General features: G+C 41.7%; 1 protein-coding gene across 2 annotated transcripts; it reads left to right on the top strand.

Moving 5' to 3' along the window:
* The first annotated feature begins 10 nt into the window (after positions 1-10).
* LOC120032591 (phosphoribosyl pyrophosphate synthase-associated protein 1-like) lies at positions 11-26,979 on the top strand. Of its 2 annotated transcripts, XM_038978738.1 has the most exons (11): positions 11-554; positions 11,564-11,616; positions 14,487-14,553; positions 18,477-18,649; positions 22,153-22,268; positions 22,420-22,475; positions 22,615-22,769; positions 23,943-23,987; positions 25,673-25,743; positions 25,984-26,130; positions 26,490-26,979. In XM_038978738.1, the coding sequence occupies exons 1-11, from the start codon at positions 472-474 to the stop codon at positions 26,646-26,648; spliced, it is 1,125 nt and encodes a 374-aa protein (XP_038834666.1). In that variant the 5' UTR covers positions 11-471; the 3' UTR covers positions 26,649-26,979. The 2 variants fall into 2 exon arrangements, with proteins under 2 accessions (XP_038834666.1, XP_038834667.1); XM_038978739.1 differs by lacking the exon at positions 23,943-23,987 and having other exon boundaries at positions 13-554.
* The last annotated feature ends 811 nt before the right edge of the window (positions 26,980-27,790 follow it).

The raw sequence follows: 27,790 nt of genomic DNA, 5'->3' as shown, positions 1-27,790 counted from the left end.
TACTCATATTATTTTCTTTGCTACAAAGTTTACATTAGCTACGCTAGAAGCAACATTGTATACACTTTTTGAGATTACACGAGTCTGCTGTAGTGTACTTTTATTACAAAATATTTTTCCAATTGAAGAATTAGGTGCAGCGCGTTTTTCGTAGAGTAGCCTACAGATCTATGTGCGGATGTGGAAAAACTCAGTTTTCTAGTTTGTTAGACCAGTCATACTGCGATCGATAAGTAGACTTGTTTACTTACGCCAGTTATGTAGGTTAGCTACATGTAGGCCAGTGTTTATGCTTTGAGATTTTGTAACATTCCGCACTCATTCGACGTATTTCCGTGTTCTTAAATCCTGAATTTATAGTCGATATTGTCAATGTGAGTAGGCAAAATACGTGGCCATTGACCTTTATAAGGCCTCATAAATCTCGTCTGTCATTCTCGAACTTCAAAGCTTTGCTATAGTCACTCAACAATGAATATCTCTAAAAGTGGGTACCGTGTTTTCTCTGCCAACTCGACCACCGCATGCACCGAGCTCGCCAAGAAGATCACGGAGTAAGTATATACTGCGCATTCAAATTAATCTCTTGCAACTCTCAAATTACATTTTTTTTTCCTATTCAACTGGATTTGAAAGTAGAGTCAAAAGACTACTGGTGGCCTAGCGCAGTGGTTCCCAGACTTTTTCGATTAACGTAAACTCACTCACTTTTGTACATCGCCTTGGTCCGTACAATTAACCTTATTTTAGCGACCCAAAAACGTAATACTTCCAGATCAACTGTAATGTCAGTACCATTGTAAAGCACAATTTCTCCCCTTTCCAACAGAATCAATTACATGACCCCCACGCTGCCCGTTTCTGCATGATTCAAGAAGGCAATCATCGGGTCTTTTTAAAAATGGCGGGTGGGGAAGCGAAACTAATGTGTGATAGTGAGAAGAGAGATGTGTGTGAAAATAGCTTTTTTTCACTCGATCTGTCCAACTTATCACCTTATCGCCTCTAAAATGTAAATAAAACGCTATAAAGAGTTTATATAATGTGTCATAAAACGTCACCTATTTGAAGGTTTGTGTTGAATTTGAATCGGGTTTTTAGGGCGGTGCTAAAGTGATCTTAGAAGTAAACAGTGGCTTTGAGAATGATGCAGTGATGACGCAAAAAATGACTAGGTATTCCCCCTTACCCCCGTCACTGTCCATTTCTTGTTTTTAAAGGATGAGAGAAGTGCTACACCTGGTGGAGAGAGATTGTAAGACAGAAATAGTTGCTTTATGCGTGCTGTACGTTACGGCATGACGCGTCACAATGTAACGGAGGGTCCGTTTTTTCAATTTTTCTCCAATACTATAGAGCCATTACCATGTCGATCAACGCCTGAAAAGAAACGTTGTTCACACCCCCGATTTTGAAGTCAACACAGTCGCTACAGTCCCATTAGTTTTCTTTGTAGCCTCGTTTGAATGTTGCGGTTGTGCACATTTGTACGGAATGGGGTGAGTTTACGTTACTGTTCCACAAACTGAATTTTGCTCTGCCGGAGTACCCCTGAAGTACCCCCTCGTGTGCATTTTACCAGTGGGCCTATGGTCTCATGAGTCTTCACAAGTACCCCCTGTGGATAGACCAAGTACCCCTAGGGGTCCTAGTACCCCTGGTAACCACTGGTCTAGCGTTATCGGCCGCTGCTTCTAGAGAACATGTACCGCTGCCAGTGTGGGTTTGAATCCAGCCCAGTGCTCTTTCAGTAAAAACGCTTAACTTTCCTCTCGCCTATACAATAAAATACCGTAATTGCTGGACTATAAGCCGCTACTTTTTTCCCACGCTATGAACCTCGCGGTTTATACAATGACGCGGCTAATTTATGAAATTTTTTTTTTCACAAGATTCACGCCGCCAAAAAACTGAGCTTCGTCACATAATGTGACGTAAATCGAGCGCGCTCAAACTTCCCATCACTTTGATTACGGTAGTCATTTTGTCACCCTCATCATGGCAAAGACACGGAGAAATGCATATGATGCAGCTTTCAAGTTGAAGGCGATCGATCTGGCTGTTGGAAAAGGAAATAGAGCTGCTGCACGGGAGCTTGGCCTTAATGAGTTGATGATAAGATGTTGGAAACAGCAGCGTGAGGAACTGTGCAAAAAGACAACAAACGCTTTCAGAGAAGAAAAGCAGATGGCCCGAACTAGAAAATGAGCTTGAAGACTGGGGCAACACACAGAGAGCAGACGGCCGATGTGTTTCAACTGTGCAGATCCGACTGAAAGCCAAAACAATCGCCACCGCAATGAAGTTTGACTTTCTTGGTAGGCTACTGTTTACTGCTATTTTTTAAATTTTTGTTACAAGCCGTGTTTCGTTAAAGCCTATTTATTTTTGTTACAAGCCGTGTTTCGTTTAAAAGCCTATTTATTTTTGTTTCAAGCCGTGTTTCGTTTAAAGGCTGTGTAAAGTTTATTTGTTTCAATGTACCGGTAGGCACTTGCGGCTTATAGACGTGCGGTTTATTTATGTACAAAATACATATTTTTAAAAAATTCAGTGGGTACGGCTTATATTCAGGTGCGCTTAATAGTCCAGCAATTACGGTAAGTAAAGGACGGGACTGCCCCACTCCTTTAAAAAAAAAAAAAAAATTGTGGAAAAATATCAGAATTGGGCTATCTGTGTAAAAGCAGCCTTTTAAGCCTACTTTTAGGTCACTAGACTCCAGAGGATCTGTCACTCAAAATTGCAAGGATGACAGAGAATGACGTCGCACATAACTTTAAGAGACTTCAAGCAAACTGGTCTAACAAACAGGGCCCATTCCAGGCAAACAGTATCTCAAACATAGGGGCAGTTACAGTTGCTGCCCCAGACACTGACCCGTTTTTCCGATTCACATGTTTAAGATACAAGTGCATCGGTCTGCGGACCGCAAACCGATCCAAATGTAACATGCAGTGGTCAGAAAATTCATTAAATTACATTCTTTCTGGCCTCCCGAGTGGCGCAGTGGTCTAAGACACTGCATCGCAGTACTAGCTGTGTCACTTGAGATCCTGATTCGAGTCCAGGCTCTGTCGCAGCCGGTCGTGACCGGGACACCCATTGGGTGGCGCACAATTGGCCCAGCGTCTTCTGGGTTAGGGGAGGGTTTGGCCGGTAGGGGTGTCCTTGTCTCATCGCGCTCTAGCGACTCCTGTGGCAGGTCATGCACGCTGACAAGGTCGCCAGGTGTACGGTGTTTCCTCCGACACATTGGTGTGGCTGGCTTCCTGGTTAAGCGGGCATTGTGACAAGAAGCAGTGCAGCTTGGTTGGGTTGTCTTTTGGAGGACGCACGGCTCTCGACCTTCGCCCCTCCCGAGTCCATACCGGGAGTTGCAGCGATGAGACAAGACTAACTACCAATTGGATACCATGAAAAAAAAAAAGGTGAATGTAAGAAGCGCTCATCACTTCAAATAGGCTACGTCATTTTTAGAAACAGGAGTTTGGTCATTCTGTGGCTTTAGGCTCATGCGAAGGTGCCTGGAAAGCAGGCTAGCAGTGGAGCCACTGGGGATGCTAAACACCCTTTTGGCCACTCTTGCCAGGCTGGGCAGAGATGCATAGTTTTATTTTTCTATAGGTTGGCCTAAAGATTTTTTGGCAAAATAACCCAATCAAAAAGGAAAGTTCCTTGAAGTGGGGATATGCCAGGCCTATTGGGCCAAAATCAATTCTGGCCTATTGTATAGATAATAGAACAACAGTGAACAAAACTTAAGAGATCTGATTGTTAGTTGAGAAATACTTTGTAACACTGACACCTAGTTAGGGGCTGTAGCAGCACACAAGTAGACTACAAATGCATGCTGGGCCGGTCATGCCCTGAGCTTGTGAAGTGAGCACTATTGGAGCGGGCGAGAAGGCCAACGCACCAGCCTTTGGGAATCTCGCTCCAGCCCCGCTTACATACTCTGCAACTGATTAGTCCTCTCCTTCAGTGTCGAACTGCATGTAAATGTGTTGACAGTCATTGAGCTACAAGTCATTTTTGCATGCCCGAGAAATCTCAGGCAATATTTTTTTAAACCTGTATTTTATTTATCCTAGTCAAACTCGTACTGTGCCCAGCTTCACACGCTGACCAACGCAAGGTAGGATGGCTGTTCCGGATCTTGCTCATCTGCATGGCACTTTCAGCATTCAAATTCTAAAATAGCTTGCGTGATATTAGGCTTTATTAGTTGAGTGACAATCTATGTAATTTGCTAGGTTATTGTTATCTAATTTTATTTTATTTAACTAGGCAAGTCAGTTAAGAACAAATTCTTATTCACAATCACTGCCTACGGCCAAACCCGGACGACGCTGTGCCAATTGTGCGCCGCCCTATGGGACTCCCAATGACGGCCGGGTGTGGATTCGAACCAGGGTGTCTGTAGTGACGCCTCTAGCACTGAGATGCAGTGCCTTAGACCGCTGCGCCACTCGGGAGCCCCATCTGCGCTGTTAAATGTTTTTACCGGAATAAAAGTAAGGTACTGGAGACAACTCTATTTTTTTTTTATCTCACTAGGAAAGTCCGTTAAAAAAATATTTACAATACTGCCTACCCCTGCCAAACCCTCCCCTAACCCGGACGACGCTGAGCCAATTGTGCGCCGTTAGTGGGACTCCCGATCATGGCCGGTTGTGATACACCCCGGGATTGAACCTGGGTCTGAAGTGATGCCTCCAGCACTGTGATGCAGTGACTTACACCTCCGCGCCACTCAGGATCCCAAACGGACTCATCTGGGTATAACTGCTGAACAGGCCTTACAATAGATTGTATTTTGATTGTTTAGGTTCACAATCGGGTTTACGTTTTGTTAATTTTGCATTGAACAATCAGTGTATATGGTCATTTTTAGATATACAGGGTGAAGTTGATAATTTCATAATGAGGACAGCAATCACATGGAGGCCCACTGCATGGCCAAAGCGAGAAGAGAAGATCTCTGTTAGATCTCTGTTAGAAACCATTGGATTTTGAGATGGGTGTAATCCAGTTGTGCTATACACTGAGTGTACAAAACATTATGAACACCTGCTCTTTCCATGACAGACTGAACAGGTAAATCCAGGTGAAAGCTATGAAAGCTTATTGATGTCACTTGTTAAATATACTTCAAGCAGTGTAGATCAAGTGGAGGATTAAAGAAGGATTTTTAAGCCTTGAGACAATTGAGACATGGATTGTGTGTGTGCCATTAAGAGGGTGAATGGGAAAGACAAATATTAACAAAAACATTGTTCTTAGTGTTTTGTACAGTCAGTTTATATTCATTGACTCATAATTTGTAAACAATAAATATTGAAACATTCCTAGCTCAGACACTTAATCTGCAAAAATGACAAGTTAATTAGTTTTGAATGACACAAATATTCATTTTCACAAAGTCTGCTGCCTCAGTTTGTATGATGGCAATTTGCATATACTCCAGAATGTTATGAAGAGTGATCAGATTAATTGCAATTAATTGCAAAGTCCCTCTTTGCCATGCAAATGAACTGAATCCCACAAAAACATTTCCACTGCATTTCAGCCCTGCCACAAAGGACCAGCTGACATCATGTCAGTGATTCTCTCGTTAACACAGGAGTGAGTGTTGACGAGGACAAGGCTGGACATCACTCTGTCATGCTGATTTGAGTTCGAATAACAAACTGGAAGCTTCAAAAGGAGGGTGGTGCTTGGAATCATTGTTCTTCCTCTGTCAAGCATGGTTACCTGCAAGGAAACACGTGCCGTCATCATTGCTTTGCACAAAAAGGGCTTCACAGGCAAGGATATTGCTGCCAGTAAGATTGCACCTAAATCAACCATTTATCGGATCATCAAGAACTTCAAGGAGAGCGGTTCAATTGTTGTGAAGAAGGCTTCAGGGCGCCCAAGAAAGTCCAGCAAGCGCCAGGACCGTCTCCTAAAGTTGATTCAGCTGCGGGATCGTGGCACCACTAATACAGAGCCTGCTCAGGAATGGCAGCAGGCAGGTGTGAGTGCATCTGCACGCACAGTGAGGCGAAGACTTTTTGAGGATGGCCTGGTGTCAAGAAGGGCAGCAAAGAAGCCACTTCTCTCCAGGAAAAACATCAGGGACAGACTGATATTCTGCAAAAGGTACAGGGTTTGGACTGCTGAGGACTGGGGTAAAGTCATTTTCTCTGATGAATCCCCTTTCCGATTGTTTGGGGCATCCGGAAAAAAGCTTGTCCGGAGAAGACAAGGTGAGCGCTACCATCAGTCCTGTGTCATGCCAACAGTAAAGCATCCTGAGACCATTCATGTGTGTGGTTGCTTCTCAGCCAAGGGAGTGGGCTCACTCACAATTTTGCCTAAGAACACAGCCATGAATAAAGAATGGTACCAACACATCCTCCGGGAGCAACTTCTCCCAACCATCCAGGAACAGTTTTGTGACTAACAATGCCTTTTCCAGCATGATGGAGCACCTTGCCATAAGGCAAAAGTTATAACTAAGTGGCTCGGGGAACAAAACATCGATATTTTGGGTCCATGGCCAGGAAACTCCCTAGACCTTAATCCCATTGAGAACTTGTGGTCAATCCTCAAGAGGCGGGTGGACTTACAAACCCACAAATTCTGGCCAACTCCAAGCATTGATTATGCAAGAATGGGCTGCCATCAGTCAGGATGTGGCCCAGAAGTTAATTGACAGCATGCCAGGGCGGATTGCAGAGGTCTTGAAAAAGAAGGGTCAACACTGCAAATATTGACTCTTTGCATCAACTTCATGTAATTGTCAATAAAAGCCTTTGACACTTATGAAATGCTTGTAATTATACTTCAGTATTCCATAGTAACATCTGACAAAAATATCTAAAGACACTGAAGCAGTAAACTTTGTGGAAATTAATATTTGTGTCATTCTCAAAACTTTTGGCCATGACTGTACTCACGACCACAGCTGTAAACACAGTCCAGTTCAAAGTAAATGGCATAGACCATATATTGTAATGGTCTATTTGCATATAGGCCTACTGCAGCTTTGATTTGTTATGCTGTACTGGTCTATGTAGAATACGGATGATCCTACTCCGATGTGTTGTAGGCAGAACACAATCTCTTGCATGTTTTGTTTTGTTTCGGTACGTTGCATTGAAGTGGCTAATATTGCGTTGATTCGATCACAGCCATCGCAGCCATAAAGGGAACATTGCTCACCAGCAGGCCTGGAATTTTGTGATTTTACGGGCAAAGCCATTTGGCCTTCAAGGGGTGCCCAATCTGTGAAGGCAGCAAGGACATCTGCTCGGGCACTAAGGCCATGAATCAAAATATAACATTTTAATAGCCAATTTGAAAACCGAAAAACACTAGCTATTCTGTTAAGAAAAACGTCTATGTAAATGTACATAAATCATTTGCCAACATGTCAAAGTGTAGGTGATGGCCTATGCGTATTTTAATTACGTATAGGTCACTGACCACCTCTTTTCAGTCAAAAAATGGCCCCTGAATGTTTGGTACACCAACTGGAGTGCTCTTCTTTGTCTACTTTGAATCAGCAACGTTCACACCCTCTTAAGCCTTAGCCCCACCAATCTTTTTAAGGATTTACATGTGAGGCCATGTGCTAAACAGAATGAGTAAGGTAGTGTAGTTCACATGTTCATGAAATACAATAGATGGCCATAGTCACGCCCAAACACACCTGACTAACTTGAGGGGTCATGTAATCATCTGGCAAAGTGGAGTCGTGTTTAGACATCTAGCTAGCTAAACAATGAACCACAATCCCATGAAATGATGTAGTATGAATCTGCAGGTATTCTTCTCATACTCTGCTTCCACCGGGCATTCCACTGATTAAAAATCAACTTCTTCCGTGACAACGACACTGCTGGTCGCTGTTTCTTGCCCATCACTGTCATCAGAAGACTCTACAATGTTTGGTTCAGTGAAAATGTTTTTACTTAAGTCAGGAATTTCTTCATCTGATTATTCGCAGCTTTTCCCCCACTGATCTTTGTCGATAGTGCCTGCTAAATTCAGGGTAGAAATGCTGTTGAGAGCAGTAGCAACACTTTTGCAGTTCTCCATGGCTACTATATCTTACAAAAAAGCTGTGGTAGCAAGGATTATCTACACATACTGAGTAGCTCATGTTATAGACAGAAGCATGCTACATGGCAGACCAATCCAAACTCCTCTCTCAGCATGTCCAGCCCATTCATTATCTCAGCCAATCATTGCTAGCGGGAAGGTTCCTCTCTTTTCTCATGGCTAAACCAATTGGGCTCATAATTTAACATTTTTGTTTGTATTTACAGATGGCATACACATTTTTTTATTGAGGCACATGGAAGTTACTATATTCCAGAAAACATTTCTACCCAAAAACTAATTTTGATTAAAAAAAACGTATACATGCCTTACCTGTGAAGTAGTGATGTGCGACATATATCTATGACCTGTTTCAGGAATCTACGTGTATGCGCTGAACTACAGTCATTTTTGACAAATATGATGTAGGATAATTAACGTCTAAAGGCTTGATTCTGTCATACTTGAGGCACTGTTCAGAAAGGCCAGTGCCTGTTGCCCATTGCAACATCACCCATCTTGCAATCTGAGCGGAGGCAGGGAACTTTTTACATTTATTTTATTTATTTAGAAATTATAAAAAATGTAATCCCCAATTTCGTGCTATCCAATTTGCTATCTTGTCTCATCACTTTTTTTTTTTTAACATGCTCTGGTTGTATTAATTTGATATCCTTTGTTCAACAACTGTCCCAGAGTCTATTTGGAATATTTCTTTCTCGCATCGAATGACAAGACGTCCAATGGAATAGGTCAACTTTTGTAATGTGGGGATAGTAGATTGACACAGGTTAGTGCTTTTGATGTTTTACTCATCTGGTTGGCTGACGAAAAGTAAATGTGGACGGTTCTTCTAACGTCTTCAATATGCACTTCGGAATTCGATAAAGACGTGCACCGTTGCATCCCTGATGTGTCTGTCTTCACTAGTAGCCTGCTTCAGAGCTGCTATTTATGTGAGAAGGACACGATCACGTGACGGGCATTGGCTAATAAGAATTGAGATATCTGAGAGCCGTGAGCGGTGCTTCGAAGCACTTTGGCCGCATTAATGTTTTTAGGCGGCATTACAGGCACACACGGGCTGGCATGCCTGCGGGAAATTTTAGGCCTGGTCAGCAGGGTTCTAAATTAACACACAGACTTCAGCTGTATGTACAAGTGTGTATTATGCACTTATGAATTGGAAATGTGTTTTGCATATTCGAACTCAACGAGAGACACTCAGTGGGGTCACACCTAGGGTCTGCCTTTATCAACGGTCCCTTGCTCATGGGCACGTCGGCAGATTCTTCACCTTGTCAGCTTGGCGATTCGAACTAGTGACATTTGTTACTGGCCCAACACTAACCGCGAGGCTACTTAACTAGTCCACTCTCGTTTCTCAAAATGCCCTGACCGTACAAAAACATTGAGTGAGAACAGTGAGACTGGCAAAGGAAGTGGTTTATGACATGGTTACTCCCCATCCGCTGAAGTGAAAGCACCGATGTTGGGCGATTTAGGCCTGGCTCGCAGTCGGCGGTGTTCGATTGGGTTGAGGTAAAGGGTTCTGTGCAGGCCAGTCAAGTTCTTTCACACCGATCGACAAACCATTTCTGTATGAACCTCGATTTGTGCATGGGGGCATTGTCATGCTGAAATGGGAAAGGACCTTCCCCAAACTGTTGCCACAAAGTTGGAAGCACAGAATCGTCTAGAATGTCATTGTATGCTGTAGCGTTAAGATTTTCCTTCACTGGAACTAAGGGGCCTAGCCCGAACCATGACAAACAGCCCCAGACCATTATTCCTCCACGAAAAATTTAAGTTGGCAATATGCAGTTGGGCAGGTAGTGTTCTCCTGGCATCGGCCAAACACAGATTCGTCTGTCAGATGGTGAAATGTGATTCATCACTCAAAAGACCACGATTCCACTGCTCCAGGGTCCAATGGCGGTGAGCTTCACACAACCCCAGTCGACGCTTGGCATTGCGCATGGTGAGGGGTTGGTTTAAATGCGGAAGACATGTCAGTTGAAGCCATTCAGTTGTTCAACTGATTAGGTATCCCCTTTTCCCTTGTGTGCGGCTGCTCGGCCATGGAAACCCATTTCATGAAGCCCCCGTCGAACAGTTCTTGTACCAGAGGCAGTTTAGAACTCGGTAGCGAGTGTTGCAACCAAGGACAGACGATTTTTACTCGCTACACGCTTCAGCACTCGGCGGTCCCGTTCTGTGAGCTTGTGTGGCCTGCCACTTTGCGGCTGAGCAGTTGTTGCTCCTAGATGTTTCCACTTCACAATAACATCACTTACAGTTGACCGGGGCAGCTCTAGCAGGGCAGAAATTTGACGAACTGACTTCTTGGAAAGGTGGCATCCTATGACAGTGCCTCGTTGAAAGTAACTGAGCTCTTCAGTAAGGCCATTCTACTGCCAATGTTTGTCTATGGAGATTGCATCGATGTGTGGGGATTTTATACACCGGTCAGCCACGGTTATGTCGGAAATAGCCAAATCCACTAATTTGAAGGGGTGTACACACTTTTGTGTGTGTGATATATATATATATATATATATATATATATATATATCTCTATATATATACTCTATATTAGCATATCTAGGCTACACAGAACCAAACTGACCCATTGTAAAATGAGAGGCTATTCTTCCCATATTAAAACATATCCAAGCGCAACATGCCTAGCTCTGCCCACTGGGGCTTGGCTTACGGAGCGCTCTTTGAAATAAGCACTCGTATAGTTGTGTTCCAAAGGGTCGAGTTCTCTCACCACACTGGTGCAACGTTATCTTCCTATTGCGGATTACCGGGACCCCATTTTTAAAATTCATAAATCATGTTGTGGGCCTACTAAAACTACTCACCATTTGTTTACACATTTTTCAGTCATGTTACTTCATTGACTAGCTAGCTAACAGTGTAACTTCACCAGTATATCCAAACATTTTCAGGCCAAGAAAGAAAAGGGATAGCTTCTTCAGGATATCAATGATCATAGCAGAGAATGCTAACATCTCTTGCACCTGACATTTTTAGAGATGGTGGACAATTTTAAACGTAATGCATCTCAATAGAAACATTGTGTGTTTACACAATGTAGAAACCTAATATTCCACCAATTACTATAATTTTAATGACAGGTATTCATAAAGATTTTATAATAAACAAATGTCTTTACACCACCGCTTTAGAGTTCAAAAGTCCTTGCCAAAACTATAGTTTGTTAACAAGAAATTTGTGGAGTGGTTGAAAAAACAGTTTTAATACTCCAGCCTAAGTGTATGTCAACTTCCGACTACAACTGTATATGAAATAGGACAAATATAAGCACCCACAATAATAATATTGATGATTGACAGTTTGGCCAGTTACTCAAAAGGCGGGCATTCCTCCTGTGTGTGGACGATTTTAGTTGTGTGTTTTTGTTTATTTACTGTCTAACACCTTCCTTCTCTCCTTGCAGACGACTTGGCGTAGACTTGGGAAAGTCAGTTGTTTACCAAGAGTCAAACAGAGGTGAGATGCCAGGTTATACCTTTCAGCTTCATACAGTATACACTGAGTGTACAAAACATTAAGGACACCTTCCTAATATGTGAACGACAAACTCGATTCAGTCTTGTGGCAAAATTGTGTTTTTTTACATTGGATAAAAGTATAGACTCAGAGCAAGAAAATGTGATATCATACACTACAGTTGAGGAACAATTGGGGAAGTACTTCTGCTTTAGAAGTTGATAAACTTGTAACCCCACTTTTGATAAAATGGCCCTTGAAAGTTTTGTTATACCTATTAGAGAAATCTTTGTCTACACCCATTCAGTATTGTTCACACCTTAAGGCTTAGCCCCACCCATCTCTTTAAGGATTTACATGTGAGGCCATGTGCTAAACCGAGTGAGTACAGTAGTGAACTAAACAACCAAAGATTTCAAGACTAAAGGTTTATACTATGTCTATTGACATGTCTGTATACAGTCGTCGCAGTGACATGAACGTTCTATTGTCGTCCAACATCACACCTATCGTTGTCGTTATGAAAAAGTATAAACACAAAAACAACAGGCTGCATGACATCAGCACCCTGGTGGTCCAAAATAGCATAACAGGTGTATTTTAACACCAATAATCCCATCCGTTTAAAAATGTATTTAGTATGTGTCAATCTAGCAAACCAGGAACTAAAAGCAACTTTCTAAACAATGTTTTGGTTCGTTACTAGCTTGTTAGCTTGCTTGCCAGTTCAAGTAATGGCCATATCATATAGCTGACAATGTATTAATTTAGCTAATTTGTATTCAGTATTAAAGGAAAATAAACTCACAACAAGATCATTATTTACAAGTTAATGGCAAGCTAACTACAGAAAATAGCTTCCGGTTGTGATTGTGACAAATAATGTTATTTATTGAACTTCGACACTGTCTCGTTGGCCTAACGTTATATCCTAATTTGACTTCGGTGCAGGTCATGTTGTTCTTCACATTACCGTCTCTAGTAAACACACACTATATCAAATAAAATCTGTTTATTTGTCACATGCATAGGATACAGAAGGTGTAAACGGTACAGTGAAAGTTTACTTGCATAGTGGAGTCTTTTTTTGTTTAGACATGTAGCTAGCTAGCTAAACAATCCATAACGTTACTGTCCTTTATGAATCTACAGATAGCTAACCAACTAGGTTCAATGTTTCTTAGCTAGCTAACATTAGGGTATAACTAGCAATGCAAATGGCTCTGATATGAATAATATTACTACACATATCATTCACGTAATGTTATCTAGCGAGACAGCCAGCCAGCTAAATTATTTTCTGCCAAAATTAGAAATGTATAATATCGGAAAATGTAGCTAGCTAGACTCTCTTACACGTATTCATAGATTAACGCTTCTCCCTCACGGATGCCATGGTATCCCTTAGTTTGAAGATGTAATCCGGAGACAGGTGTTTTATACAACAGCCTTCTGTGTGTTCTCTTTTCGACTCCCTCCGCATATTTGCAATCAAATGGCAGAATTTTCTCCATCTCCTTAGCTGTCACTCTGCTTCCACTGGGCATTCCACCAATTTCAAAACTCTGTCCTCACGAACGTGGAGAGCATTAGCAACACTTTTGCAGTTCTTTGTGATATCGTTCAAAAAAGCAGCGTTCGAAAGGATTACCTACACATACTGAGCAGCTCACGCTATAGAAAGAAGCGTGCTACATGGCAGACCAATCCAATCGGCATATCCAGCCCATCCATTATCTCAGCCAATCATGGCTAGCGGATAGGTTCCTGTTTTTTTCTGTGGCTAAACCAATTAGGCTCGTAATTTAACTATTTTATTCGTATATACAGATGGAATACAATTTTATTAAGGCACTTGAGTACACATTCCAAAAGCATTTTGATTTAAAAAATGTTTATGTTCAAATACCTCGTTAAGTAGTGACACGGGACAGGAGTTTTCCTGAAACTAGTCACATATTGAGTTGCACCCCCCCACACTTTAGCCCTCAGAACAGCCTCAATTCGTCGGGCATGGACTCTACAAGGGGTCGAACAGGGATGCTGGCCCATGTTGATTCCAATGCTTCCCAGACATGTCAAGTTGGCTGGATGTCCTTTGGGTGGTGGACCAGTCTTGACACACATGGGCAAACTGTTGAGTGTGAAAAACCCAGCAACATTGTAGTTTTTGACACAAACCAGTGCACCTGCTACCATACCCTGTTCAAAGGCTCCCTCTGAATGGCGCATACACAATCCATGTCTCAATTGTCTTAGGTAAATAATTATTTTTAAGCCTTGTCTCCTCCCCTTCATCTACACTGATTTGAAGAGGATTTAACAAGTGACATCAATAAGGGATCGTAGCTTTCATCTGGTCAGTCTGCCATGGAAAGAGCAGATGTCCTTTGATGTTTTGTACACTAAGTGTATATAAAATCTAAAGGCCTACTGTAGTATAGATCCCTCACACTCATATCTGGATCTCGAAGCCAGTTCCACTGCGTCTTTTCATTGTTCCCATTTAATCAGGGACAGATTTAGACCTGGGACACCAGGTGTGCAATTAATTATCAGGTAGAACAGAAAACCAGCAGGCTCAATTTCGAGTCTCATAGCAAAGGGTCTTGATACTTATGTAAATAAGGTATTTCAGTTTTTATTTTTATGTAATTGTGCAATTTTTTCAAACTTTTTGCTTTATCATTATGGGGTATTGTGTGTAGATTGAAGAAACATTTTTTATTTAATACAATTTCGGACAAGGCTGAAACGAGAAGTCAAGTGGTCTGAATACCTTCCGAATGCACTGTAGATGATGGTTGGCATACTGTATCTGGGGTTACTTGCTCCTGGAACTAATTTGCTGCTTTTTTTTTAATTTACAGAAACCAGAGTGGATGTGAAAGAGTCTGTTCGTGGTCAAGACATCTTTATCATCCAGACCATTCCAAGGTGAGATGATCTGGGTGTCATGTCTTCTACACCGTCTGAATTGAGTGTGTATATTCTAGTTGGTTGGATATGCAGTATCACCACAGAACCAAATGGATCATTAGAAACTAGATGAGAGGAGAGTAAATGTATTCCCTTGTGAAATCAGGCAGACGTTGTTGATTCATCGCTGATCAGTCAGAATGAATGTCCTCAACCACTGGATGAAAATATGTTTGTGATGTCATTCATTGGTTGGCAGGAGCTGCCTGGTAAATTGAGATTGCAATATTAACAGCCAGCTAGGGGGCACTGACCTGTAACAAGAAACCTTCCGGAACTTTTAACATTTTATTTTTAGTCTAACACCAGATTTTTTTTGTGGCTTATTTATAGTGAAACGCATCAATTCTGGTCTTAATTTTGACAGTTTGTTGCAAAAGTGATATAGCTAGGTATTTTAGTAGTAAATCTAGCTCTTTTTGTCCTTAACGGTTAAACTCAACCATTGAAATCGTAATGTAAAGAAGGCTTCATCTCAAGGGAGGGGTTTGGTTTGAAATCCACTCCCTTCTAGATGTGCTAGGTGGTACCACCTCGAGGCTCACTATAAAAGCAGGTGACCGCACACCTTATTTGGTCTTGGTAAGTGGAATGTGCCAGTATATTTTGCACGAGGCTTCCTTGACTAGACTACTGACGTTACACAAAATTCAAAAGGCAGTAAGGCACATTTCCACATATGATCAATGTTTTTGCTTACCATTTCATACTTATGTGCTTTTACGAAGAATAAAAACATGTAGGCTATGAGGATTTTACGTTTATATTCGTAGCTATATCCGTCATAACGAGAAATAGGTGACAATGGTGGCTATGTCAACTCATATTTTTCCCCAACTGCTATGACTAATTGGTGGCTCATAGTTCAATGGTTGTGATTTCTAATCCCACATGGGGCAGATACTTTTTATTTCAAATCCTTAATTTACTATATTTATCCCTGGTAGTAGTTGTAGGGTTTTATACAGTACCTACAGGGCCGGTCCTGGCCCTTCTGCACCCCTAGGCGAGACAACAAAAATTGACACCCCTTCAACAATAGTCCCAGTAAGCAAAATGATGTTGGAAAGACGTCTAAAGTAAATTTTTCCAGACGTTGAAGTTAGATTCATTTTCGGTTCTGAATGAAAGTTGACAAGATATAATTCATAGAAGTCTGTCTGTTGCAAATAAAGACTGGTCCAGACCGGACAAAAAATAAGTCCAAAAGGCGTCAGTATCGGTCCGTTCTTACTGAGGTATAGCCTACAGCAGGGATGGTCAACTCCAGTCCTTGGGGGTGGGAGAGGTGTCAAACTTGTTCCACATCTCTGGTCAACACAGCTGCTGACACTAATTCCATTCTAAACTGTGTATGATCATTTGTTAGTGTCAGATTTGTTATCTGGGTCAAAACTGTGACACGAGTCAGGCCCTAGAGGACTGGAGTTGCCCATCCCTGGCCTACAGTGTTGTCTAAAATACAATTTTAGGAATGCCATCTATGTGGTAGTCCTACCCTATGTAAAACACAAAAGGTGACCGGACAAAAAACAGACGTCCAAAAGACTGTCGGTCCGTGCTTACTGGGGTGTAGTCAACCATGTCTGCCCACAATGTAATTTTATGAATGCCCATCCTTGTGGTGTAGGCCCATTGTTTGTAAAACAGGCCGTTGCATTGGCTTTATTAGTCCTGATTCCTGTGACTAATCAATTTGGCTTTTTAAGCTCTGACTATCAGCAATCCAATTGTATCAGTAGGCGTTATCCTGAGCCTATTTGCGATGTGTTTACACTTTGGGAAATGCAGAATTTAATTTTTTCGCAGATATCAGCTTGTAAAAAAACATGTAGGCATACACATGAAATTTAGCACACGGGATGAAAGTCCTGGACAGAAATGTTGAATAGCCTGATTGTCTATTTTACTTTGACCTATTCTGTTTTTAGGATGTTTGTTAATATGTCAGCACATTCTTTATTTGATTGAACGCCATTTAGGTTAGGCAATTGGATTGGAGAAACCTGCACGATGTAAAAATTGTTCGTCTCATTACGTTGTTATACATTTTATCTCCAGCTTTTAGGCTACAGAAAAGGCCACATACTCTTTCTACCATATGCTACATGATTTATGTAAAAAAAATGGTATGTTGGCACTCTGGAGAGGCGCGCTTGGAATGGACAAGTTAAATATTTTGCGGCCCTGCCTTTGACGAAGTTTGCAATGCTTATCATAGGGCAGCATCAGTGCTCACCTTAAGCTGGAGACTCATATCTCCCTTACTAACGTCAAGCACCAGCTGTCAGAGCAGCTCACAGATCATTGCACCTGTACATAGCCCATCTGTAAATAGCCCATCCAACTACCTCATCCCCAAGCTGTATTTATTTATTTTGCTCCTTTGCACCCAAGTATCTCTACTTGCACATTCATTTTCTGCACATCTATCACTCCAGTGTTTAATTGCTATATCGTAATTACCTCGCCACTATGGCCTATTTTATTGCCTTACCTCTCTTATCTTACCTCATTGCACACACTGTATATAGAATGTTTCTACTGTATTATTGACTGTATGTTTGTTTATTCCATGTGTAACTCTGTTGTTGTATGTGTCAAACTGCTTTGCTTTATATTGGCCAGGTCGCAGTTGTAAGTGAGAACTTGTTCTCAACTAGCCTACCTGGTTAAATAAAGGTGAAATAATAAATAAAAAATTAAAAGCCCATGGTGGACGCCTAATTATACCTAATGAGCGAGCCGGCCCTGGTACCCAAGACCAATCTGTGAGCATTATTTACGCTACTGCGTAAATAATGCAATACAGGTTGGATTGAATTGAGCCCCTAATCTTCATTTTCAAGGTGACGATTGCATTTTCCCCCCTCAACACAATACTGCAATAAATGTGAGTCCTCATTTAAAATATGTTTTTTGCACCCCAAGGGGGATTCGATCTCAAACCGCAAGTGGCAATAGATGCTAGGAACTTGGTGACTAACCACTGTGCGCTAACTGTCCAGAGATGTATTTGCTCACAATGCACATAATTGTATTGTCAGATTATGCTTTAGTGAGAAAGTGTTGGGATCAGGTACAACTATGTTTACCAATTCCTTCCACCCACAACTTCTAGCCTGAATGCATTTTTAGAACATGCAAAGGGTGAAATTGGGGTTGAGTTGCCCTTTAATGATTGTGGTTGGCTCTGCTGTTTCAGGAGGTTGCCTAGGCCAAATTTACTCTGGCACTACCTTATTGCACTCTTTGTATTAGTTAAGTAATAAGACGTTATCTTTGATTACTAATTCTAGTGTTAATAAAAGTGCATCAAGTCCCCTACAAAGTTTGCCTCTGCTTCTCTCATGAACTGGCTGAATCCCATACAACAATGGAGTCATTCTTCGATACGATCTTGAGGCGTAATTATTTAGAAATGCCCCATAGCTTTCAAGGTTATACTTCAGGGTTTAGGGAACGACTATTAGTGTGGCGCTCAACGTCTTGTCTTACAATGTGGCGATTAGTGCCAGGACAATGGGCACGCAGTCAAGTAAGTTAACATTGTAGGATACTGACCAGCGTCATAGACTCACTCACTTAAATGTGTAGTGAATGTGTTTGAACAAAGGCGAGTGTTAACTCCGAGAGCGAACACTTCGAGTGTCCTAATGTGGTCTTGAGACGTGCCGACATCTTGAATTTTACACCCCGTCAGTTACTACGACATGCAAATGTAAAAAACCATGACCACACAACAGCCAGTTTTATTCAACAGTTCACTGAAATGTCTACGATAACTACTCTTTATCTCACTCTTGCTTGTCTTATTACATGATCTTATCTCTGTCCATCTGTCTCCATTGCCTATTGAATGGTTCTTTTGTCCTGCCCAGAGATGTGAACACGGCCATCATGGAGCTGCTGGTCATGGCCTACGCTCTCAAGACTAACTGTGCCAAGAACATCATTGGGGTCATCCCCTACTTCCCTTACAGCAAGCAGTGCAAGATGAGGAAGAGGGGCTCCATTGTCTGCAAGTTGCTGGCCTCCATGCTCGCTAAAGCCGGTATGATATTATATGGCTGCTATATACATCATGTGGCTTTCTCGTTGTTGTGATGCCAATAATGTTTTTGTTTTTTTTGCATAGTAGGTTACAATGTTGTAGGAAGATGGTTACGACACCGCTAAGATAAGTTGTACACGTAGTTATTAAAACTTTTTTTTTGACCACATACTGGGAGGTAATGCAGCCTGGTATCAAACTTTATTGGTCACATACACGTGTTTAGCAGATGTTATCGCGGGTGTAGCAAAATGCTTGTGTTTCTAGCGCCAACAGTGCAGTAATATCTAACAGGTACATCTAACAAGTATATCTAACAATTTCAAAACACAATACACACGTCTAAGTAAAGGAATGGAATTAAGAATCTATAAATATATGGACAAGCAATGTCAGAGCGACAGACTAAGATGCAGTAGAATAGAATAGTGTATATACATATGAGATGAGTAATGCAAAATATGTAAACATTATTAAAGTGACTAGTGTTCCATTATTAAAGTGGCCAGTGATGATTTCAAGTCTATATAGGGCAGCAGCCTCTAATGTGCTAGTGATGGTTATTTAGCAGTCTGATGGCCTTGAGATGGAAGCTGTTTTTCAGTCTCTCGGCCCCAGCTTTGATGCACCTGTACTGATAGCGGGGTGAACAGGCAGTGGCTCAGGTGGTTGTTGTCCTTGATGATATACTAGACGTAACAGGAAGTGTAAATCCCGGACACTCAAATTGTATGATATGTTACGTATGGTTACATAAGACACAATGGTCTAAGGCAAAAATTGAAGTTGGGTCTAGCAACCCAAAGGTTGTGAGTTCAAATGTCATCACGGACAACTTCAGCGTTTTAGCTACTTTTCAACGACTTACTACTTTAAGCTACTTAGCATGTTAGCTAACCCTTCCCCTAACCTTAACTATTTTAGCTAACCTTAACCGTATCATACGTTTTGCAAATTTGTTATTTATTTATTTTTATTCAAACTTTTATTTAACTAGGCAAGTCAGTTAAGAACAAATTCTTATTTACTATGACGGCCTACCAAAAGGCAAAAGGCCGCCTACGGGGGCTGGGATAAAAAAAGAAAAATTGGACAAAACGCATATCACAACGAGAGAACACTACATAGAGACCTAAGACGACAACATAGCATGGCAGCAACACAACAACATGACATGATATGGCAGCAGCACGAAGCATGGTACAAACATTGGGCACAGACAACAGCACAACGGGCAAGAAGGTAGAGACAACAATACACGTGAAGCAGCCACAACTGTCAGTCCACGATTCCATCTTCGAATGAAGAGATGGAGATAAAACGGTCCAGTTTGAGTTTTTTTGCACCTCGTTCCAGTCGCTAGCTGCAGCGAACTGAAAAGAGGAGCGACCAGCAGAACAGGTGTTGTATGTGGAGGTTGAGGGCTGCACTAGGCATCTCAGATAGGGTGGAGTGAGGCCTGAGAGGGTTTTATAAATAAGCATCAACCAGTGCGTCTTGCGACGGGTATACAGAGATGGCCAGTTTACAGAGGAGTATAGAGTGCAGTGATGTGTCCTATAAGGAGCATTGGTGGCAAATCTGATGGCAGAATGGTAAAGAACATCTAGCCTCTCGAGAGCACCCTTACCTGACAATCTATAAATGATGTCTCCTTAGTCTAGCATGGGCAGGATGGTCATCTGAATCAGGGTTAGTTTGGCAGTTGGGGTGGAAGAGGTGCAATTACGATAGAGGAAACCAAGTCTAGATTTAACTTTAGCCTGCAGCTTTGATATGTGATGACAGGACAGTGTACCATCTAGCCATACTCCTAAGTACTTGTATGAGGTGACTACCTAAGCTCTAAACCCTCAGATGTAGTAATCACACCGGTGGGGAGAGGGGCATTCTTCTTACCAAACAACATGACCTTTGTTTTGGAGGTGTTCAGAACAAGGTTTAGGGCAGAGAAAGCTTGTTGGACACGAAGAAAGCTTTGTAGAGTGTTTAACACAAAATCCGGGGAGGGGCCAGCTGAGTATAAGACTGTATCTGTATATAAATGGATGAGAGTGCTTCCTACTGCTTGAGCTATGTTGTTGACATATAATACAAATTGTAATTCATAACATATCATACGAAACGGGTGATGGACATCCACAAATTAATAAATACCAAATGAAACGTAACATATTATATTAAATTTAGTGTTTTCCGATTTACGTACAGAATAATACGAAATGATCTGAGACCGGGTTGGGTAACGTTACACCATAGCAAGTCCATCAACTCTGTCACCACATGCAGCTAGCAGAAAAGCCAACGGTCGTATTATGGTATTTTAGTAGGGAAACACTTATTGCATCACTCTGTAAAAGCTAACACCCCGACTTGACCGAGCACGGTGCATGCGCTAGCATTGCATTTTTTTTTTTTTTTTTTTACACATGCATGTTATTCAATCATTTTATCCACGTTGCTCGCGTGCGTCTGTATTGCCGAACGCTAAAATAGAACTTGGTTTGGTTTTCACGAGGATACAAACCCACGTGGGTGCTTGATAGACGAACGAGGAGAAAATAATCAAAGATAACGAACTGAAAACAAACGATGTTTTCCTTTTATCTGTGGATTAATCGTCAGAGTAGAGAAATACTATTTTGTATAACACCTGGTCAAACTTCTACAAAGAAGAGGACCATATGCATGTCAGGATAAATCCAATGTTCATCTCCAAGGCAAACTAGCTAGCTAGCTAAATGTTCATAGTTTTTTTCCGACCTGCCCTGAAATTAATATAATTGATGTACACTTGGTTTTCACACGTGTCTGGTGGGGCATGGACAAAATTATAATTCGCACAAGGGCATATGTGAGCCGGTCTAGCTCGGGTGTTGCTTGATCCAGTGGTGGAAAAAGTACCAAATTGCCATACTTGAGTCATTTTCTATTAAGGTATCTTTACTTTTACTCAAGTAAAACAGCAAGTCACCCAGTGAAATACTACTTGAGTAAAAGTCAAAGTATTTGGTTTTAAATATACTTAACTATCAAAAGTAAATGTAATTGCAAAAATATACTTAATAAAGGTAAAGGTTTAAATAATTTATAATTGCTTATATTAAGCAAACCAGATGGCATAATTGTCTTTTTTAATTTTTTAAAATGTAAGGATAACCAGGGTCACACTACAACATGCAGGCATAATTTACAAGCGAAGCAATATATGTTTAGTCAGTCTGCCAGATCAGAGGCAGTAGGGATGACCTGGGATGTTCTCTTGATATTTGAGTGAATTGGACCATTTTCCTGTCCTGCTAAGCATTCAAAATGTAAAGAGTACTTTTGGGTGTCAGGGAAAATGTATAGAGGGAAAAGTACATCATTTTATTTAGGAATGTAGTGACGTAAAAGTTGTCAAAAATATAAATAGTAAAGTACAGATTCCACTCCCAAAAACTACGTAAGTAGTACTTTAAAGTATTTTACACCACTGGCTTGACCCACTGGTGTTATCACAGGGCTAACTCACATCATCACAATGGACCTACACCAGAAGGAGATCCAGGGCTTCTTCAGTTTCCCTGTTGATAACCTGCGTGCCTCGCCCTTCCTGCTACAGTACATCCAGGAGGAAGTAAGACTACATTACCCAGAATCCTCCAGTCACTTGTATCATTTCAATAATTATATAATGTATTTGTTGACTAAAGTTTAGTTTTAATGTGGTGTTGAACTGTGAAATCATGTTGGATAATGTTTATTTGTTACCATCTATTCGTTTCTAGATTCCAGACTACAGAAATGCCATTATCGTTGCAAAGTCTCCTTCGGCAGCCAAAAGGTAACACAAAGGTTGGGAGTTTTCCAGCAAGATGGATAGTGAATGATGTGAAGTGTTTGTGGCTGCAGATTTGTGGGTAATTGTGATTATGTTTGCTCTGTATGTATTTAATTCATTTTATTGTGCGCGTTCGTTCCAGAGCTCAATCCTATGCTGAGAGGCTGCGGCTGGGGCTGGCGGTGATGCACGGGGAGGCCCAGTGTTCAGAGTCTGACATGGCCGACGGAAGACACTCTCCCCCTCCAATGTCTTCAGGACGCACCACCTCTGGCCACCCTGGTCTGGAGCTGCCATGTAAGATACCCCTGACACGCACAGGCGTGCGCGCACACACACACACACACACTAGAAAATATCCCTACCTTTGGCCATAACACATAAAAATCACTGTTGCGTTGCTCTCCTCATGTATATAATCTGCCTAGTCAGCAGACAGTGCTGGTTTATGTAACCACTAGTGTCAGGACAGGATGAGTTGAGCCGTGACTGCTGTCTATCTGAGGAATCCATAGAGAGGTAATGAGTCTGAACAGCAGGGTTACACCCCCACTGCTTATGGGGAGTAGATGGCACTAGGATGGGGCCTCCCATGTAGCATGCATACACTTGTGAACACACGAACACCCAGACTCTGATTCTATCCATTGTAGAGACACTGAAACATGGCATTGGGTCAAAGGGAGGCTTTACAGAGATCTAATGGAACAGTATTTACAGAAAAAAGAACAAACTGTATTATATATTTATGGACTGGAAAAGTGGTAAACTGTCCGAATAACAACCCATAGCTCAGAGAAAGTTATTTTTACAAATCCATTTGTCACCGAAATGCTGTAAAAAAATAAATATCCAAAACAATATCCAGCCCTGAATGCCCAAAGGCACTGGTAGCAAAGAGGACCGCCACACATTGTCCTCATGCTGACGGTGTACAACTGGGGTGGTTCAGCCAGTCAGGGCTGTAGTATGTGTTGGTTCAGCAACAAAGCAATCCTTCTCAGCAGCCTGACACTACTGCGGATGCCTGTGAAATACTGCAGGCCATAACGGGCATCCATTCCTCTCGTTCCCCTCTCTTCCACACAGCCTCTGGATTTCTCTTCTCACCCTTTTTTTTCTCTTTCTCCTTTTATACAGCGACTGTATTTATTTTCTCTCATACTTCTCTCCATTTCTCCCCTCCTTTACACAGGAACAGGGTCGATCTCCCTTTATCAAAACAGCAGCTAAATTCAGATACGGAGCAAAGTGACACCTTTTAATCTTTGAGAAAATAAGACTTAGTTTTTTTCCCCTGTTATTCTTTATTTTAATCTTTATTTTATTGCGTTCCTTGGATAAATAGGACCAGAAGGCCTGTCTTCAGTTCTGGAGTTGTTTGTCTGTATGCTGCCTTTGTCTGTCTGTATGTCTATTATATATTCTCTGTATATGACAGTGTTAACTTATACCGTTTATCTTTTGAAGACACAGGGAGGCACCAGCCTTCATTCCCAGGCATAGAGCTCCCAAGTACGACCGTAATGCTCCACTCTCTCTTCTGCTAACCCCCAACCTGCAATACTATCTGTGATCGCTTATACCTGCCTGCATGTAATGTTGATGTCTACCGAGGGAGTTTCCATTTCTAGCAGTACTGACCTTCTAAATTCCCCTTTGTGAAGATCTCAGTTCAGTTAAGTGTTTAGACCGAGGGCGGGGCGGTCGAACATACCTGAGGTTTGAGTTTTTCTTTTAAACTGTGTAGAAATGATCATCGTCCTACAATTATAGTCTTTTCACTTAGCCTGCTAGCTGTCATCGTAACGAAAGCCAGACAGTCGTGGGAGCAACGGAAATTCCTAAAGCAACGGATAGGGGAGTATTTAAACAAATAAATTTGACCTCAAGGGAATATAATACATTTTAAGACTGTTGGCTGTCACCAAATTTGGTATGATTATTGAAACAAGATATCTGTAAAACAGCAGATTTCTTCACCTCAAATTGGTGTCAAGGTCTTTCAGATAATCCCAAGCTTACGTTGTACAGTATTCCTCACTTGATACATTTTTGACATTACATGCCTTTTGTCTAATACACAATTAACTGTGAACTTCCAAAATTCTAATAAAATCACCACATTCAACCCTACCGATAGCAATACGGATCTGCTGGATGCATTCATGCAAGCATCATGGAAAAATACATGGCTCTTTCCATGTATACTTTGGAGTTGCACTACAATTAATACCAGTTTGAAACCATGTGGCTTGTCAACATTCCCTTCAACATGCCTCAAATGTAGCATTTATCTGACTTTTGACCCCTTCAAAGCAACCAACAAAATGGCTGCTAATGCAAATGCCTTACCAGAGGGCACCTACTGTATTCCACTGCCAGGTTGGTGATTGGCATTCATTTTATGGGGCCAATCATTGCCCCATAAATGTTATGTCGTTTGGGCAATTTAACTATATCTCTATGACTTCAATGGAGACGAAGGAAACATTGCAAGCACCTCGGAGGTTGAGTGAGGCATGATGGCAAGCTTGGTTGTGTTTCCCTGCATCCTTTTTCTTGATCAATTCCTAGTTTAGTATTTTTCGCGCTAACTTGCTGATTCAGCAACGGTATGATTCTTGTTTATTTAAAAACTCAACTCTCCCCCCCCCCCCAAAGCCTTAATATCCATTTTAACAAAATCACTTTGTTGCTAATGTCAACACCTTGGAGTTCCAAGTAGAGCCTCATGATTCAAACCTGAGTTTTTAAATATGCAGACATCTGGTTGGATGCCTCTGGGCTGTTCGATGAGGAAACTGGTTTGAAGTTGGTTGTGATTTGGCATGGCATGGGGTTGCTGTGTGGATCCCTAAATCCCAAACCAGATGTTTTATTTGTGGGAAGGAAGACAGCTCTATACTCATAAGCCATGTGTTGCTATCATCGCAATATGCCTGAAGCTGCCCTATATTTACCTCAAATCATTTCACCTAGTTGTCCCTTTGTCAAAATGAGAGTTTCAGGATGATTCTGTAGTCGTTGTAGCAGTCTGTGGACATTGAGGTAGAGCTGTCTTGCATGGTCTTTGCAGGTGTTGAACTTGATCCCTTACTCAATCTCCTCTCCCAATAATTTCAATGTCATTTTTCCCCCTCATTTTCCTCTGCACCACTGTTTTGAAAGTGATGATAAACCTCTCTCTTCTCTTTCAGTAATGATGGCCAAGGAGAAACCGCCTATCACTGTAGTGGGAGATGTGGGAGGTCGCATCGCTATCATTGTTGTAAGAATTTGATCGTCTCTTATTTCTGTTTAAACTTTAACCCCTATGGAACAAAAACAACTTCAAGCTATTGCTAATAAGCAAGAGTGAGAGTGTTATATCAACTACTGAAGTTTCACACTCCCTGTTCTGAGGAAGTCATGTAAGATGTATTTGGACATACTGTATGATACAGAGAGCTAGTGTTTTTATTTATCTAGACGCTAATGACCTTCCGCCCTTGCCGTTTCCCTCTCTCAGGATGACATCATAGACGACGTGGAGGACTTTGTGGCGGCGGCTGAGATTCTGAAAGAGAGAGGGGCCTATAAGATCTACATCATGGCGACACACGGCCTGCTCTCAGCAGAGGCCCCGCGGCTCATAGAGGAATCCGCCATCGACGAGGTAAGACGAAGGACACGGGCCGTGCTCGCGCCGGCTTTTATTAAGCCTGAAATGGCTGTTTTTTCTAACATCAACACAGCTGACAATTATTGTACGTAGTCTGTGCTGCTCTGATACTTGAAGCTGCTCAAGGTCGGAAGTGTGTCTATCTTGCTGGATATATCAAACAAATCTATGCTTTCTTAAAAAGACAAGTACACACACCGATACCCAAATACAGTAATATGCCATGCATACTCAAACTCTGCGAATACGCTACTGTTTTCCAATATGGGCTGAATAATTAAAGGGCATTCTTAAACATAGGTCCTGCTGTAACCTGGCCCTCCATTTTGTGTCCTTGTGCCCCCCCCCCCCAGGTGGTGGTGACCAATACAGTCCCTCATGAGGTCCAGAAGCTCCAGTGTCCCAAGATCAAGACAGTGGACGTCAGTATGATCCTGGCCGAGGCCATCCGACGCATCCACAATGGAGAGTCCATGGCTTACCTGTTCCGTAACATCACAGTAGATGACTGAGCTACACGCACAAATACGTTGTGTTCACACCGTGAGACCAAGGATTTTCAGCTCTGTTACATAGGCACTTGTTTCTTTTCATTCTAGTTGACTTCCTATGTAAAAAAATATATCTTGCATTCTCAATAAATGTCTACTGTTCAGTCCAATACTGTACTGTGTTATACTATATGCATGGTAAATACATCACCCATACAGACTCTCATAAAGAACAAACTGCACTGATGCATCTTGGATTAGTTTGATTTAATCCTACAGTGTGTGTATTGTATGCAACTTTTCAGTGTTTACGTACAGCACAGCATTTGGTTAATAAATCCTTTTTGATGAACATGTATTTGTGATCAATTGAACTCCAACATTGAAGCAAGACTGGTACATGGTTAGTCTGTTCGAAAGGTTAATGAATTAGCTTGTGGCCCCAAGCTCTTCGTAGCCGTTGAACTATAGCACAGTATTGTAACAAGTGGCAAGGCCTATTTTAGTCACAGATACCGATACCGCTCTAACTGAAGTCGGACAAGAATAGACACTTGCACACAGTCTGTTTTCTGCACAAAAAAACATAAGAATAGGTTATTTCATCTGTCACTTCGCAAATTATGATAGACAAATCAGAGGACCTCAGTCTATCAGCTATCAAAGAAGACTTCTCTGTTTTCATGGGGATTTGATCTCCATTTGCTCATAGATTAAAACAGGGGATATGCATATCGAGGACTTAACTGAGCCCATTAACCACACGGAAGTAGACGAGGCTAAGCCTTTGAAGAGAACAAATGCTTTAATCTGCTCTTACGTATTTTCATGTGTAGCGATAATCTCCTCCTCTCTCTTGTTCCCTTGAAACTTTGTGTTCTGTTGAAGTCTGTCATGAGCAAACAGCTGTCTGAGTGGTGAAGTACTGTGGCTCCATGTTCTGCAGAGGTGCATTGAATCGACCTGCTCTGTGTTTAGATATTGCGTGCCTCTCTCTTGTCTCTCTCTCACAGCTATGTGTTTACCATCAGTGGAATGAAATACAACGTTCATGAACCTGTCGAGCTGATGTTGAAGGGTCAAGTTGAATAGGTCTGTCAGTTATTGCCTCTTTCTGCCAGCCTATTCAATAGGCCTGCTTCTCCCTTTTATGATCTACCGCA

The sequence above is a fragment of the Salvelinus namaycush genome, chromosome 39, assembly GCF_016432855.1.
Source record: "Salvelinus namaycush isolate Seneca chromosome 39, SaNama_1.0, whole genome shotgun sequence".
NCBI lineage: Eukaryota > Metazoa > Chordata > Actinopteri > Salmoniformes > Salmonidae > Salvelinus > Salvelinus namaycush.
The sequence above is the reverse complement of the archived record's forward strand: the minus strand, read 5'-3'. Positions and strand labels throughout refer to the sequence as shown.

Bases quoted from the DNA above. Each gene is read 5' to 3' on its own strand.
- LOC120032591 (XM_038978738.1), top strand. From the start codon at position 472: ATGAATATCTCTAAAAGTGGGTACCGTGTTTTCTCTGCCAACTCGACC. The intron at 14,554-18,476 runs GTGAGATGATCT...TGTCCTGCCCAG, and splicing joins ATCATCCAGACCATTCCAAG to AGATGTGAACACGGCCATCA. The intron at 22,476-22,614 runs GTAACACAAAGG...CGTTCGTTCCAG, and splicing joins TCTCCTTCGGCAGCCAAAAG to AGCTCAATCCTATGCTGAGA.